Source organism: Lepidochelys kempii, chromosome 9 (assembly GCF_965140265.1).
Source record: "Lepidochelys kempii isolate rLepKem1 chromosome 9, rLepKem1.hap2, whole genome shotgun sequence".
In the NCBI taxonomy this organism is placed as follows: Eukaryota; Metazoa; Chordata; order Testudines; family Cheloniidae; genus Lepidochelys; species Lepidochelys kempii.
This window is the reverse complement of record NC_133264.1, coordinates 66,468,809-66,486,671: the sequence shown is the minus strand read 5'-3', so window position 1 is coordinate 66,486,671 and position 17,863 is coordinate 66,468,809. Positions and strand designations below refer to the sequence as shown.

Here is a 17,863-nt window from a genome sequence, read left to right as displayed (position 1 = left end):
AAAGTTCAGTTTGAACAGGATATCGTGCCAAACCACAACTGAGACCAGAAATTTGAATTCAGTGATCTGGTTTGCCAGGCTTTTTGCCTCATGTCATATTCCGACCTTGGCATTACTCAACTGTGCCAGTTCCATCAGGGAGTTGTAAACCACAGTCACTTGGTACCTTGCTGGCCTTTCGCTATCAATGCAGCTCTCCCAGTGAACATCACTTACTGCCTTCACGGTCAGATCTGTAACATTGTCCATGAGGATCTTCCACCTGATAGTTGATGCTGAAAACAGGACATATATCATTTGCAGTACTCCAAAGAGAGATATTAAATCTAAAGAAGATGATGCTGCATCTGACACAATCAGGTTGAGGGAATGGCAGCCACAAGGCATGAAGGAAGCTCTTGGATTCAGCATAAGGATCCTTGCCTAGATGTCACCGTTTCTTCCCTTCATGTTCATGCCATTGTTATAACCTTGGCCGTTCTGAAGCTTTATTTTATTCTCATTCAAATCTTTTATAAACAGTTGTGTTAAGCCTTTTCCAGTAGAGTCATCCACAGACTGGAAACAGATAAAGTGTTCCTTTACTTGGATACAGCCATCCTCGTTGTCAACAAGTCTTACTGTAAATGACATCTTTTCACTGTGACTAATGTAGGGAGTGCAGTCCATTATTACAACATACTACTTTGCTGTGATGAACCGCATCAGTGTTATGAAGCACCTTCCTTTCCATAAGGTCAATAAATTAATTTTGAATTGTTTTGCTGCAGTAATGGCTCATAGCTGCTTTACAAACTACTCCATGTAGGTGCTCATGCATGACGTTGCCATATTTCCCAAGGAGCTCTACCAACCCAGGAAATTACCATTATGTTCAGTGAACGTCGTATCCAACAAGCCCCGGGAAGCCAAATTATTCTTTGCAAGAAAGAGGGTAATTGAGATAAGATGCTTGAGCACATTCCTCCAGTGCTGTGTTTCCATGGTACTTACACACTTCAAGTCTTAAAGCGCATTGTACACTTTCAAAATTACACAATAAAACAAGGTTCACAATATCGCAGCTGGACTCTCGCTTCACTTGGTTCTTATATCTCACTGTCGATGCCCCGCACCTTATATACCTGCGAGGGCATGGCTGACAAGATTCTAGGTGGTTCAAGGAAAATGTAGTTCTCAGAAAGGTTCCGCTAGATTCTCCAGAACGTTCTAGGAGGTTAGTGAAAATGAATCCACATACAAAATACTGGAAACATTTTACTTCAAACATTCTATTTTCCCTTTTGTCACTAACAACAAAAATGGCACCCCAGACCGTCACATGGGTCACCTGCTCCTAAATCTGGCCATGAGGCACTGATACACTGTGCCTGATACACTGAGGCACTGATTAAGTATGTGAAGTCTAGCTATTTCTAAAGACCGAACAAATAACATCTTGTGTTCTGCATTTAATGGTCAGTCTTATAGTAATTAAGCAGATACAGGACAAGCTTGGTTGTGGGATCAAGAACTACTACACGGAATCCACAAGCAGCTAGTAAGTTCTTTGGGACTATTTTAAAATTCACATATACACGTCCAAGAGTGATCATCACTTCTGCACTAAGTGATTACAGCTTGTCACTCTTCCTGGGTGGCTTATTTTTACAGTAGTTCTCCTGACAATACAGACATTTTGTTGTAATTACTGACCACCTTCTGCAGACCTAAACTACACATATATAAACAAATCTTGTCCATCAGCTAGATATGTATGCTGGGATGGATGAATAATGGCCACAGAAATTTTATCATTCACCATGATTTTTACCTGCTCCTGCAGTGTACATCTATGCCTTCTTGATATTTGCTTTCAACTGTAATGTTGGATGCTATCAAGTTAAAGCTAAAGTCTTGTATCTTTGTTTTTTCCCCATGCTTTTTGTGGACATTTGCCCTTCATTTAAATGGTGAGAGTGGGATTTCTTTGCAATAATAGCTTTACATACACACAAAAAACTTGTTTTACCCAATGTGGCTCCGATAAAGCAAAAGAGAAAATACAGCCACTGTGGATAGCTGAAGGTACACTTCTCTGGAGTTATTTCATTCAGGTAATTATTTTACTTGACATTTTAGAGCTACTCACACTTTATTTAATCGATTTGGTCCACATTGCAGCCTCCGTTGTGAAATCTCCTGTTTTAGCGCTGTGTCAGTCAATGTTGGATGAGCTGTAAAGCTTCAAGCTTATGCTCTGCTGAACCAGCTTTGACACGTTTGTCTGCTGACTGGATGTGGAGTGAATACTTTTGTATAAAGCTTATCACTCTACGCTATAGCAATAGCTATTCTGTATCCTTCATTTAAATTTCTTAATACTTGAATTTGTGGCTATGGCGGGTTTGTATTGAGTTTTGGTTATTTACTGCTTGCTTGATCTATAAGCCCATCCACCCTTCCAGCCCAAATACCACTAGGGGTTCATATATAATTTGGTTTTCTGGCTTTTGGAGGAAGTTTCTTTGTCTGCAGATCATTGCATTAACTTTGTTTTTGGCCTTACCATTTCTATGTGAGCTGAGATCAGAGGCTGCTAATAGGAGAGCTCAGAGGTAGTGGGACTAGTGGTGAGGGGTCCATGGTTTCATTGTTGGACTTTGTTTGTTCTTTTTGTATGGACTATGTAGCTGGGCCCTGGGCCCCTGAGTAAACACCTGAGACAGGACTTTGTTAGTGCCATAGTAAGGGCCTCATGGTTCTGATTCTAGGAGCATTGATCAGCCCCATTTTTGAAGTCTGAGTGGTTAATTGCTTAGAGGCTGGTGGTGAGGTGTGGAGGTGACCTGAGCTAAGCAGCAAGACTTGGAATAAAAAGTTGCTTGCCACACAAACTCAGGAACTGCAAACAGAGGCAGCTAACAGGAAAGTTTCAGAGGGACCATGAATGGCTTTCATTCCTGGTTCTGCTCTATATGTGATTTCAAGATGGCCAGCAGTAGAACAGTGGTGATGACCTACAGTAACTGTGCTATGTTTGCTTTCCTGCCTGAAGCCAGAAGGTGCTTCTTGTGCATAAAGTGCAAGTTGATTACTGCTGGAAGAAAAGATTCTTGGATTGGAAAGGCAAGTAGAACTGTTACTGAGAATTAGAGAAGCTGTGGAGTTCCTAGATAGCCAGATTCAGGAAACTTCAGTCCCCCACATTCAAGAAAGAAAGGAGCTGGCCACCAAGAAGACACAGAGAGAGAGGACTCCAGAGAGAAGGATGGCAGTTTGTAACCACCAGAAACAAGCAGTCATGGCAACGTTCTACACAGCTCAAGATAGACAAGAATGGGCAGGCTGTGGCCACCAGAGAGAAGAGTACCAGGAGAAATTCCACACAGCTAGAAGTTTCCAGTTGATACCACGTCCTCAGCATGGGAACTGTGGAATATAATTGTCAAGATCCAGCTAGTCCAAAGGAACAGAGAGTTGTACAGGACACACCTGTCAATGGCAGCTTGGCCCAACCTGTAAGACAGGATTGCCCACAAAGTGTTCTTCAACCATCCAAGGAAGACAGACGATCCTTGTTGAGAATTAAATAACCAGAAGAATTGAAAGGACATTCTGCATGTGGCAGGCAGACAACAGAATGATGTGCTGCCATCCCAGAGTCAAGACACAAGACATCACTCTAAAATTGGATAGATTTCTGAAGTGAATGTGAAAGGATCAATTGGTGATGATTCTTATTGCCACCAATGATAGTGTTTTGTGGGCTCTCTCACATATAATGGATCACTTCAGGGAACTCGGAAGCATGCGGAAGAAGCAGAATGTCCAAGTGATCTTTTCTGATCCTTCCTGTCCCACAGGTGAAGGAAGATGGAATGCAGTAGATTCTGGAAGTGGCTCAATAAGTGGATGATTCTGGTTTTGTGGAACATTCATCCACCTTCTATGGGGAGAGGAGACTGTATAGTTTGGAGGGCCTGCACCTCAGGAGAAAAGAAACCAATCTTCTCAGGGACTAGCAGACCAGAGTAGTCAGGAGAGCATTAAACTAATAACAAAAGAGGAAAGATATGAGCATTCAGTTAACACAAAAATTGAGGTGTTGAAAACCAAATTAATCAAGGAACCAAAAAATGTGAAGAGAAGAAAATATTTATTTGCTTAATACACCAATGCTAGGAGCCTGGGTAACAAACAAGAGGAATTAGAATTGCTTACTTATGATCATAATCTCAATCTAGTTGGTGTTCCTGAAATCTGGTGGGATGATTCACATGATTGGAATGTTACAACCTATTTAGGAAGGATTGAATGGGCAAAAGGGGAGAGGGAGTGGCACTCTATGCCAAAAAATGGCACTACCTGTTTTCAAGTCACTGATGACTTGGAAGAAATGGTCTTGAATGCTTATAGATCAATGTACTAACAGATAAAGCACAAGATGAGGTGCTGTCTGCTATAGACCATCAAATCACACTAGGGAACAGGATGACCAGCTCCTTACACACCTATCTATATAATGTGTAGGAAAAATGCTGGGTGATCATGGGGGACTTCAGTTTGAGTGACATCTGCTGGAGATCTTGTGCTGCTAATAATAAAACATCCTTGGAATTTCTAAATATTACAGTGACAATTTCCTAACTCAAGAAGTGTTGAAGCCAATACAGTGGAATTATTTATTTAGACCTCATCTTAACAGATAAAGAGGAGCACAGAAATAAAAATTAATGGTAGCTTAGGTACAAGTGGTCATGACTTGATCACATTTATAATGTGCAAACAGGATAACGTCTAGACCAGTAATATATATATTTGGTGCTTTAAAATGTCACATTACTAAAAACAATTATGAGCCAAATTAGTGGGGAAGAAGAATTTAATCAGAAAAATGTGAATGATAATTGCAAATCATTAAGAAAACTATACCAGATGTACCAAAAGCCACAATTGAGGAATAAGACCATATTGGTCATAACACAGATCTGGTTTACAAGGAAAGTGAAGATAGCCATAAAAATATATAACAAATGAAAGAAAGAGGAAGTTGATAGTAATGAATATAAATCAAAATCTAGGAATTGCAGAAAATTGATAAGGGAATCGAAAGGACAGAAGGAAATCTTTGGTCAGCAATGTTAAGGACAATAAGGAGTTTAAGTCTATTAGTAATAAAAAGAACCCCAACAATAGTATTGGTCCATTAGTAGATGGAAGTGCTAGAATTATCAATAATAATGCACAAAAAAGAAGTGTTCAATAAGTATTTTTTTCTTTATATGGGAAAAAAACAGATGAGGTAGTTGTATCATATAACACTATTTCTACTCTACTAGTATCTCAGGAAGATGCTAACCAGCAGCTATTAAAGTGAGGCATTTTGAAATCAGCAGGTCCAGATAATTTGTGTCTATGAGTTTTAAAAGAGGTGGCTGAGGAGCTTACTGGACCACTAATGCTGATTTTCAAGAAGTCTTGGAACTCTGGGGAAGTTCCAGAAAACAGTTGTTGTGCCAATATTCAAAAAGGATACATGGGATTTCCTGGGTTACACAGGCATGTCAGTCTGTCATCAATACTGGGCAAAATAATGGAGTGGCTGGTCCAGAACTCGATTACTAAAGAATTATAGGCAGGTAAGATAATTAATGTTAATCAGCATGGGTTTATGGAAAATACATTGTGACAAACTAACTTGATAGGTTTGACAAGATTACAGTTTTGATTGATAAAGGTAACAGTGTTGATGTAATATACGTAAAACTTCTGCAAGGCATTAGACTTGATATCGCACACATTTTCATTAAAAAACTCGAATTATATAAAATTAACATGGCATACCTTAAATGGATTTAGAAGCTGACTAACTGATAGAACTTAGTATATAATTGTAAATGAGGAATCTCATTGAGCAGGTATGTTTCCAGTGGGGTCGTTTCTAGTGTGGTCCCTCAAAGATCGGTTCTTGGCCCTATGCTGTTTAACATTTTTATCAATGACATAGAAGAAAATAAAATCATCACTGTTTGCAGATGGCTCAAAAATTGGAGGAGTGGAAAATAATGAAGAGGACGGATCACTGATTCAGAGTGATCTAGATCAGTGCTTCTCAAGCCATCTGATGTGGGGGACCAGCAATTTTTTTTTCCAATATGTGCACAGACCGGCACCGGTCCGCGGACCACCACTTTGAGTAGCACTGATTTACATCATTTGATAAGCTGGGTGCAAGCAAAAAATATGCATTTTAATATGGCTACATTTAAATGTGTACATCTAGGAACAAAGAATGCAAGACATGCATACGGGTTGAGGGACTCTGAGAAGCACTGATCCTGAAAAAGATCTGGGGGTCCTGGTGGATAATCACCTTTACATGAGTTCTCAGTGTGACATTGTGGCCAAAAAGGTTAATGTGATCCTTAGATGCATAAACAGGTGAATCTTGAGTCAGGTTATTTTACTATTGTATTTGGTACCGATGCAGCTGCTGCTGGAATACTGTGTCCAGTTCTAGTGTCAACAGTTCAAGAAGCAATTGGAGAGGTTTCAGAGAAGAGCCACAGCAATGATTAAAGGATTAGAAAACATGCTTTAGAATCCTTATTGTTAAAGACTCCAATGAGCTCAATCTGTGGTGTGTTACAGTTTAATAGTACCTAACTGGAGAACAATTGGCTCTTCAATCTAGCAGAGAAAGTTATAACACAACCCAGTGGCTGAAAGTTGAAGCTAGAAAAATTCAGACTGGAACTAGGGCATAAATATTTAACAGAGTTAATAACCACTGGAACAATTTACCATGGATTGTGGTAAATTCTCCATCACTGGCCATTTTTAAATCAAGATTAGATGTTTTTCTAAAAGATCTGCATTAGGAATTATTTTGGGGAAGTTCTCTGGTCATTGTTATATAGGAGGTCAAACTAGATGATCACTGTGTTCCCTTCTGGTCTTGTAATCTATATACAGAAAAACAAAAACTCTGCTCCTTCTGCTTGCTTCTTGTCTCTTTTTCCCTGCTTAGCCACTCTGAACAGCTGTTGGCTAAAACAAATAAAACTATATTTGTTGGATAGGTCTGTTCTAAGGAGCTTGTTCTATATTTGTTTACTGACAGTGAGTGTTCTGCTGTGTACCCATGGTATATGACCTAAAGACAGTACAAATTAGCAGAACCATCAAGAGAATTTCTTTGCCCTGGAGAATTTTATATGCATTCTGCCCCTAATCTCCCAGCATTGTTGTGGGAATGGAAGCAACAATACTTAAGGTTGCAGAATGGTTCCATTCTCATCCCCACTACCATTTTCAGTCACTTTTTGGAGAGAAGAGAGCTAAAACTTCCTTCTCTTGATGTGTCGGCCCCTTATTTATTCACTTAAAAAATTGAGCAAAAATGCTTAACTTCTTTGAGAGTACCAAGCGTGAGAGAGAACTTTTGATTGGCTTTTGAAAATCATATACTGTTAATTCACACTAAATTTTGAATGCCTGCTCTCACTAAAGTCATTCAGTGTGCATTGTAGAGAGGATATGGTACATTTTCTTATGTCCATGGACTGAGGCAAGGCTGTGTGGTTATCTTTCAATTTGCCCCTTTCTAAGGTTTGCAGAAGCAAGGAGACAATGATGCCCTTGTTTCCTATCCCTGCTGATCAAGATGGGAGGCAGTCATTAAGTGGATCATACTGGACTTTAGTAAGGCATTTGACACAGTCTCACATTCTCATAAGCAAATTACGGTAATAATGTCTAGATTAAATTACTATAAAGTTGGTGCACAACTGGTTGAAAGATAGTAGTCAAAGAATAGTTTGTTAGGTGTAACTGTTTCACGTTACTCAGCCCTGGGAAGGCTTCAAACAAAGTGCAGAAAAGAGCAACAAAATTGATAAGATGTCGGAAACATGACCTATGAGGAAAGGTTGAAAGATTGGACATGTTCAGAGAAGAGAACTTGAAGGGGGACATAAGTCTTCAGATATGTAAAAGGATGGTGTCATAAATATAAAGGGAAGGGTAAACACCTTTAAAATCCCTCCTGGCCAGAGGAAAAACCCTTTCACCTGGAAATGGTTAAGAAGCTAGGATAATCTCGCTGGCACCTGACCAAAATGACCAATGAGGAGACAAGATACTTTCAAAAGTGGGAGGGGGGGAGAAACAAAGGCTCTCTCAGTCTGTGTGATGTGCTGAATGGAGTGTAGATTCTGTTTTTGTGTCTTTTTGTAACTTAAGGTTTTGCCTAGAGGGATTCTCTATGTTTTGAATCTAATTACCCTGTAAGGTATTTACCATCCTGATTTTACAGAGGTGATTCTTTTTACTTTTTCTTCTATTAAAATTCTTCTTTTAAGAAACTGAATGCTTTTTCATTGTTCTTAAGATCCAAGGGTTTGGGTCTGTGGTCACCTATGCAAATTGATGAGGATTTTTATTAAACCTTCCCCAGAAAGGCGGGGGGGGTAATGTTTGGGAGGATTTGGGTGGGGGAAAGACTTTTCCAAACAGACTCTTTCCTAATAATAATACCGGTTAGATGTTTGGTGGTGGCAGCGAAAGTCCAAGGGCAAAAGGTAAAATAGTTTGTACCTTGGGGAAGTTTTAACCTAAGCTGGGAAAAGTAAACTTAGGAGGTTTTCATGCAGGTCCCCACATCTGTACCCTAGAGCTGACAGTGGGGAAGGAACCTTGACAGATGGTGATTAGTTGTTCTCTATATCACCCACGGGGAGGACAAGAAGTAATGTGCTTAGTTTGCGCCAAGGGAGAGTTAGGTTGAATATTAGGAAAAACTTTCTAATTATAAGGATAGTTAAGCACTGGAGGGAAGTTGTTTTCCATGACTGGAGGTTTTTAAGAACAGGTTAGACAGACACCTGTCAGGGGTGGTTTAGGTATACTTAATCCTACCTCTTGCAGTCCCCTCCAGCCCTACATTTCTATGGTATTGTATATGACAGCAAATTTTAACATAAACTGTTTAAAACTAAAAAGAAAAGGAGTACTTGTGGCACCCTAGAGACGAACAAATTTATTTGAGCATAAGCTTTCGTGAGCTACAGTGAGAAGTGATGCTGTAGCTCACGAAAGCTTATGCTCAAATAAATTTGTTAGTCTCTAAGGTGCCACAAGTTCTCCTTTTCTTTTTGCGAATACAGACTAACACGGCTGCTACTCTGAAACCTGTTTAAAACTAAATGGATTGTGTTTTCAAAAGCACCTGTGGTGCAAAAGTCCCACACTATGTACTTCACTGTCTCAGTAAAATCTACTGTGTACATTCTGTCATAAATGGCTGTAACTGATTCTGGTATACACTGTACTACAACATGTTTCACAAACGTTTTAGAAGGAATTGTAGGATACTGTATTTGAGAAATAGTGTCTTAGATACAGGGTTGCCAACCCTCCAGGATTCTCCTGGAGTCTCCAGGAATTAAAAATTAATCTTTAATTAATAATTGTCATGTGATGAAAGCTCCAGGAATATGTCCAATCAAAATTGGCAACCCTACTTAGATAACTAAAGACTTTCACACTGCATGTGCAAATCTCCACTTTAGTACTGAACTGTGCAGCCTTTTTTCCATAAAACATTTGCACACAGATGACTATATATCTGGCTGTGTGCGAGAATAGGATGAGGTTGAACTTAGTATATATTATGGAACTTCTTGTAATACAAGGTTTTCAGAACAATTAACTGTGAACTTGTTTTTGTTACCCTCATTCTTATATCCAGTGTTTGTATCTCTTATTTGCCTTTTCCTACCACTACATTTTATGTTCTTCAGAAACATATATGTTCTAAAACATACAATGATAATCAAATTGACAGACAGAATTACAAAATAAATATCATTGAGATTAAAAATTGGCTCAGTGGATGTAACATTTCCTTTACAACGGCTGTGAGATCTATGGATAAAAAAGAGCTATAGACATACTATGAATCATTGGTAAGGCCTAATCACATTTTCAGCAGGTCTGATTATTACAGTGCATAAACCAGTTTTAATTTGCACTAAAAGAGGTTCTCAGATGAAGTCTATCCCCATAAAGATCTTAATATGAAACTCTTTGTTTTAGATTAAGGTGTGTATATATACACTAATACTTCATTTCCTCTGTAAACCCTACGAACACAAATGGAAATTTTGATCACAGCGGAACAGGTGACTACACTAATACAATCTCAAAATACAGTAACAGTTTTACATAGCTACTAACAGCTAAATCTAATCCATCGCTATTTTTAGTGTGGCACAAAGGTAAGACCAGAATATAATTTGCATTCTGCTTCCCTTCCCAACAGTAAAAGTTGCAAGAAAGTTCTCTTGTTGAGCACTGTCGACCTCTCTGATCCAGTTTTCTAGTTACTTATTTACATATTTACTGCAGAAAAATCTCTTTAAGTGCTAATATCATGTCTTAGTGAGAATAACTGGATCATTGCCCTCTCCGATGGAGTTGTCCAGAACTTTCTCCCTGCCGCCGCCACCAGCTACCTCTCTAGCTTATGATCTGTGTGCTTGCCATCCTTAGTAAATGTAAATCCTTTCTTAACAGTTGCAAATAATTTAGAAAACCAATTCAGGTTACTGCTAATGATTAGAAATTAAATTAGCTTGATTTGAGGTCATCTTGGGAAGGAAAGTCCAGTGTTGCCAACTGCTGGAAGTTTGATGTTTTTCTTAAGGCCTCGGCTCCTGGACTCACATAATTAGACGAGAATCTTAACTTTCATTTGAGAAAAAAAAGTTTCCTGCCACCTTCACTGTTGAGAAAACATGAACTCTAAAGAGACAAAAACCATAAAGCAAATAAAAAGAAACCAACATTTACTATCGTTCGTAAATCGCATGATTTTTTGCACATTTAGAGTTAGTAATATGGAAAATCTATCAACTAAATAGCTCAGCAGATGACAGTACTTGGGCACCTCTCCCTACTGCTACTGTTGTATTAGAAGCACATCACATGTTTGAGTCGATACTCCCCTTCCTGGATTTTTCCTGCTTAGGCAGCAGTGCACTGAGCTTTAATTTCCAGTAACTGCTGACCTTATCATTGGCAGGTGAGGTATATTCCCTCACAAGAGGGGTAGTGTAGATGCATTATCTTAACCATGCAAGGATGGAAGCGGGGAAAGGGAAGGCTGCGAAAACACCAACAAGAGCTACAAAAATACTGTGGAGGAGTTTCCATTGGATTGGACAAGGGATCTACACCATACACTTTCCCTCATCTAGGCAGTCAGCCAATTTCTGGCTTTGTTGGTTGAGGACTTAAGTAATCAATAGAACACCTTTGTCAAACAAGAATTTTATCCATATCAGTTGCATTTTGTGCAGCAGACTAGCTGCCTCTGAAATCCACAGAAACAAATCCATTCTTGTTTCGAAAAAGAAAAGTCTGTTTTCTGCCACATTCCTGGCTTTTAAAACAACTTTGAAAGCATTTGTCTTTAGCCCATGATTATTTCTTCCTGTGACGGGGATATATTCATTGCAATAATTACTCTGTAATATTTCATACTGAAAGTTGTTAACACCACACAATCAGGAAATGTTTAGGAAGTGGCTGATTTAACTGTTCTATTTATATAAGTATGTGTACCCAATTCAAGTGAACCATCTTCCAACCCTTACATTTTTTGTGTATCTTGTTCTGTCCGAGAGGTGTATTTTCACCACATTTGTACTGAACACTCAGTGGAAATTTGAATTGCCTTTCCTCCAAAGTCACTGTACATAGACACTTTGTAGAATAACACTTTTACCCAGCATTTTAGTTGTCATCTGCTATTTCCAAGGGGAGTATGCTTCAGGATTCTTCCAATGCTTTTATCACCCTGCTTCTCTGATCAAGTAAGTAATTTATTGCTGATTGCAGAACTCTTGAACTCAGCCTGGCAGCTGCAGTGTAAAACCTCTCTGATCCAGTTTTCTAGTTACTTATTTACATATTTATTTGAAATAGTTTTCAGGACTGTTTGAAAACCTCTTGACATTGCAATATCCATGTTTCAAATCTTATGGTGTGTTGTTTTTTCTCTCTTTTTATTACAGATAACAGACGAGTAACTTTGGAAAGGTCACGTTCTCGCCACAATGGAACTATCACAGCTATATGATTCCTCTGAAGCCAAAGAATTGGAGAATTGTTTTACTTACTTTAAAATGCAGATCTATTGAAAAAAGTTATACATACAGACACCGGCAATGATCAGAAATGAAATTTAAATGAATTCTAGTGAAGAACAGACCAGAAGATAAATACACATTATGTACTTTTAAGAGCTAAAAAAAAAAAATCCACTTACTGTACTTTAGTAACACAATTATCAGGATTTGTAAACAGTGTTAAACTATAAGGATCTATGTTATCTTGTTATCTGATGTGTTACTTGCCATTTTTAAGGTAGCAACTATCTTGAAGAGAGTTGAGACTTCTAGGAAAATATTCTATAAGGAGCAGAATTAGAAAATAGAAACTTGCTGAAAAAATGCAGCAACGAACAAGATCAGGTCACAGAAGGGAGGCATGATTCCAATTTGGACATTAAAGGAAAAATGAACAAAAATTTGCATATTAATGAATTCAGATATGAGCTGATATTGCACACATCATAGGAGACCTATTTTGTAAGCATGAGAAAGCAGTGTATAGCCCCAATCAAGTTACTTACAATCTTATCTCAAGTTAAAGCTTGATGGATTTAGCTACTTTGGTTGCAGTTAAACTTACCATAAATCTAAGGTTTCCATGGTTTGATGATATAAAACTACTTATTGATAAAAACATGGGATTGTACCAATGTTAAACCGTATCAATTGCATAATATGTTTTTAACTATATTTAAAAGAAGTATTTTCTAATTATGCACTTATAAAATATATACTTTATGCACATATTTTTAAGGAAAAATAATTATCATATTGTAATTATTCTAAAATGCCTTTGTTTAGCTTTTAGAGACAAACTACATTATGCAGCTGTTCAGGACTGCCTCTTTCTAAGTTTTCCCTTTGTTTCTCAGGTAAAATACCCTCCTTTACAGTTGGATCTTCGTGCTGGAGAGTAAGCAGATAAAAAATTTTGTTTTTTACCCTTCAACACTAAGCAGCAGTGACCACAATCATTGTAGCAGCCTGACCTTCCAAGGAGGTGCCTCCCATTCTAATTTAAATACAAGCCCCTACACTTAGCACCTCAGGTGAGCTTAGTAGCTGAGACTGCTTACATTCTACCATTTAATGGGAAACTACAGTCCAACTACCCTTACCTCCCCAGCCTGAACCTGAACATGCGGCCTTGCTGGGCGTTGACTTTAACCTCTACCAAGGACTCAAGGGTTATTGTTTTTATGTCATCATGAATGGAAGTGAGCATGGAATGTGGACATTCCACATAACAGGAAATGGTATAAAAAAGTAGAGATATGCTCTGCAATTGATTCAGTTTTGCCACCACGTGGGTTATATTTTTATGGACATTATTATTCCCTGAGGATATTGGACACCTTTTTTCTATGTTATAAACAGTGTTTGAAAAGTAGGGTAGGCACTCTATTTTCTGTGCACCAGTTGTTAATCACAGAAAAAGTGGAGCAGTCATATTTGGAAGCAGTATAACTTTGCACTACTCTTTTGAACCAAAAGTCTTTATACAGTAGCTTCTTTATGCTTTGCTGGCTTAAAGACTTTCAAGATTACTGACTGGTCTGGGCTAAATTCTTACAGTATTGAATTTCATTACAAGAAAAGGCATTGAGCTTCTAAATATGCAGGAATGAATAGGATCAGCCCTGCTGATATTTCACATAAGTCATAAAATAACCTAGTAAATTTTGCATCCATAGTAGGGAAAAGAAATACCGAGGGGTAGTTAAAGCCACTGGTTTATTTGATGGCATAAATTGCAGGCTTTTATTTTAGGTTCTCATTGAAGTCAAATGGGAAAATTCCCATAGAATTAAAAGGGAGCAGGATTTTTACACATCATTACATTTCTCAACACAAACATGACGCAAACCTAGTGAAATGTATGCTGTAAAAATAATACGACTGTGTCTAGTTTCCTTCTGGTAACAAAGTAAAGAGTTGTGTGTGTATTTTAGAAAAAAATATAAAACATAATTGTCTCCACTGTTTCAGTAAGAGGCAGTAAGAATTACATTCCATTTTGCATAAGCAAACACTGGCTTTGTATTGATGAGTCTAAATTTTTTAAAATTTTAAAGTAGTAAATTCACAGTTGTAAAAAGGTGCTCAATGTAAAATAGTCAAAATGTAAAGAAATTAGGTCTGTAATGGCTATATTTCTGATTTATACCATCGTGAAACAATGTACTGAAGCTCAAAAGTAAGATAAACAATTTACTAGGATTTAAAGGCAGAAATGTTGAAAATAATCATTAGAACACATGTGAACTTAACCTAAAACCCACAATGGATTCGTTATACTGTAGCACTAATTGTTACAAGTACAGAGTTCTTCATTTCCTGGCATTGTGTTTTTGAAAAAGCTCTGTAGTAGCAGATTGCAGATATTTAAAAACCAAATCCTAGCAAAAAGCAAATCCAAAAAAGTAACATGATCTGATATTTCTATTTTGCTACACAGTCCTTTTTTCATGTTTGAAACATTTCTATAATTTAACGGACATATCTGTTAGAAACAAAAGTGTGTTTCAAAGGAAAACTAGTTGAAAAGATAATTTATGTAAATACCGGGTGCTTGTATTTATGAAGTCTAAAAATATTTTCTGAAATGAATGCTGGGTCACTTTGTCTTTTGATAGCTTTTCAGTCGATATGAAATTGCAGCTATTTTTAATGTTTTTATTATTGATAATTTTCATAGTTGTCACATTTATGTAGTGACCTAGAAGGTATGTTTAGCCCAGAAGTGCAGCACCTTTTTCAGAAATGGACTTGCCTTATTTTCTAATATTAAAAAATAAAAATAAAAAAATATTTCAGTTAAATTATATTTGCACTCAGAGTAATCCCAGAAAATAAATCACCAGAGCTTTTTGCACACATTACAAACCATTTAGGGAATACGACATAAAATTCCTACTAATTATATTTTATTATAAGTCCCTTAAGATATTACATTACACCTATCACAGCACATTGGTTTGCATTCACATTTTAAAATTTAAAAGTAACAAAGGAAAAAAACATTTTATGATATTATTCTGTTTACATTTCTTAGAGGTTTTTTTAAAGAGGAAATTATTTGTGACTTTAAAATGAATGAAACTACATTTGTAAGTTGATATGGAAATTTAATATTAAAGTAAAATTTATATATGCACATATCTATTACTTAAAACTACTGACAGTATGGGTCAGACTCATAAAAGCACTCGGCATTATTTACGCAAGGTTTACGCTGTTAGGTCAGAAAAAAGTGCAACACACCATGTAATGTATCAAGTCTGTGATTCTGCAAATGTCCTTTTCCTGCACATAAGTGACATTTGTTTTGAATGTTAACCACACCTTTGACTAGTGCTCAAGCCAAAACAAATATAATGGCTCCTAGGTCATTAAGAAGCATTCCCAAAAATACTGTTGCACAAGTTTGGTCTGGTTTTGGACATTAATGGCCCATATGGCAGCAATCTACATACATTTGCCTGTTCTTAATTAAAAATGCAAACTTTACCATATGTTCCCTTTTATCAGACACACACCTGATATGATATACACACACTGTATATGTTAATATGTACTATGTGTGAAATCCACTGAAACCACTGAGTTTTTCATGGTTTCCATCCAGACCACTGTTTAGCACAGGCTTACTTAAAACTCATCCCACAGTTGAAGAAGGATTGCAAAACTTGAAGAGAAGCTGCAAAATTTCAGGTTGATATCCAAAGGTTTGATTGGCTGCAAATTTCATAAGGAAGTTTTGTATAGCTCTACTTGTACAGCTGTCAGCCACAAAGGACCAAGCTTATACTGGGTACTTCCCCAATAGAATTGCTCGTTTAAAAAACTGTGGTAGGTACAATAGGGTCAAAAGTTGTCCTTACCCTAAATTGCTAAATGCAGATCTGTGTAACTTTTAAGGGCCACAGTCTGGCAGAACTTGCACATGTTGTGCTGTTCACTCTATTCTTGAGAAAGGAATACCGTACTTGACACTGCATCTTGCACATTAAACAAGGACTTGCTTGAATTGTGCTTAGCTCTCTCCATGTTTAAACCTCTGAAAGTTCAGGCATTCTATCACCTGTTAGTAAATCGGATCACTGTTGAAGAAAGGAAGCAGTAGACATATAATCCCACCTTTTGTGTGCCATATTGCTTTTGTGCATCTTACATACTCAAATGAGTGTTTCTGAGCCACATCTCTTCTACTACACACACATTCCTTCTGCTGTGAGATGAAAAAACAAATTTCTCCAAAATGCTTTGTGTTTGTATACTCAAAAACTTGTATTCTTCTGTGCACAGAAAGCGGTGTTATACATACTTGCTGGTAAATTCTACTGAGAGAGTGAGTCTCTCTGGGTGCAACTCAGTCCTCACTGAAGTCAATGGAAAGACTTCATTGGAGTGAGATCAGGCCCTCAATACACATAACTTCCATTAGTACCCTTTTATACATAGGGCACAAAATATGAACATATTCTTTTACAATTTACCTTAATTCCACACACTTACCATGTACCACTCTGTGTGATTTCTGTTTGGAGTCAGACATGTAGGGTAATGTCTCTCCAGATGCCAAAACAATACAAATGAGAAATAAACCAAAACTCATGCACTTGTATTTTTTAAGTGAATAATGCCCAACTATGTGTTTGTATATTATCTTTAAAATATTTTTGGTGAAATCAGAGCCTGGTTTTTAATGAATACATTCTGAACACTGTAGCAAACTTATATGTTTAAGATGATTTTGTTAAATTCTCTAGTGTTTACCTGTTTAATCCAATTGACCAATGTCAAGCTGAAGCATATCTATATTACGTGACATAACGGGGTATGAAAGTTATTTCCTATTTAAGGGTTTTTTTTTACTCTGAGGTGTCAAGTATGTTTGTTTGAATTATGGGGAATGATGTCTTCTTTTATGGATGACTTCAAAAATACAGCTGAAAAAGATTGTATACTGTTTATTGGTGATGCCATTTTAGTTAAAAAGTAACAATAAAATGCAATCATTGAACACATTACAATGGGTCCATATTAAACAGATTAAATATCTTGAGTCAACCAGAGACATTTCATGATACAGATATTATAAATCAGCTAGCCAGCCATGGCTGGTATTTTCCAAGTCGTTTACTTCACTCTATCACAAAATGGCCATATTGGAATAGAAGCTTGACAGGATTTTCACATTAAAAATAGTCTATTGTGCATTATGCAACTTAATTATACTGCCATAGTGGACTGAAATGACTTAAAGAGAGGAGATTGCCCTGAATTTCTCAAGTATCTCGCTGCAGCTTCTAAATATGCAGGAATGAATAGGATCAGCCCTGCTGATATTTCACATAAGTCATAAAATAACCTAGTAAATTTTGCATCCATAGTAGGGAAAAGAAATACTGAGGGGTAGTTAAAGCCAGTGGTGAGCTGGAGCTGGTTCGCACTGGTTTGCTAGAACCGGTTGTTAAATTTAGAAGCTGTTTTAGAACTGGTTGTTCTGTGAGGAGCACCCAAGGTGGGTGCAGAGCACCCGCCGGCAGCTCCCCGCCCCATCCCCGGCCCCAGCTCACCTCCGCCTCCTCCCCTGAATGCGCCACCCTGCCCTGCTTCTCCGCCCTCCCCCTTCCCCCAGGCTTCCCGCAAATCAGCTGTTTACACAGCAAGCCGGGGCAGGCTGAGAAGCAAGCGGT

General features: G+C 37.7%; 1 protein-coding gene across 1 annotated transcript in view; it reads left to right on the top strand.

Moving 5' to 3' along the window:
* DIAPH2 (diaphanous related formin 2) overlaps nt 1-17,206 on the top strand; it is an 811,118-nt gene extending 793,912 nt beyond the window's left edge. Inside the window, exon 28 of the mRNA XM_073360856.1 lies at nt 12,063-17,206. Coding sequence (XP_073216957.1) covers nt 12,063-12,127 — 65 coding nt within the window. The 3' untranslated portion in view covers nt 12,128-17,206. The remainder of the gene's footprint in view (nt 1-12,062) is intronic.
* Nucleotides 17,207-17,863: the final 657 nt, after the last annotated feature.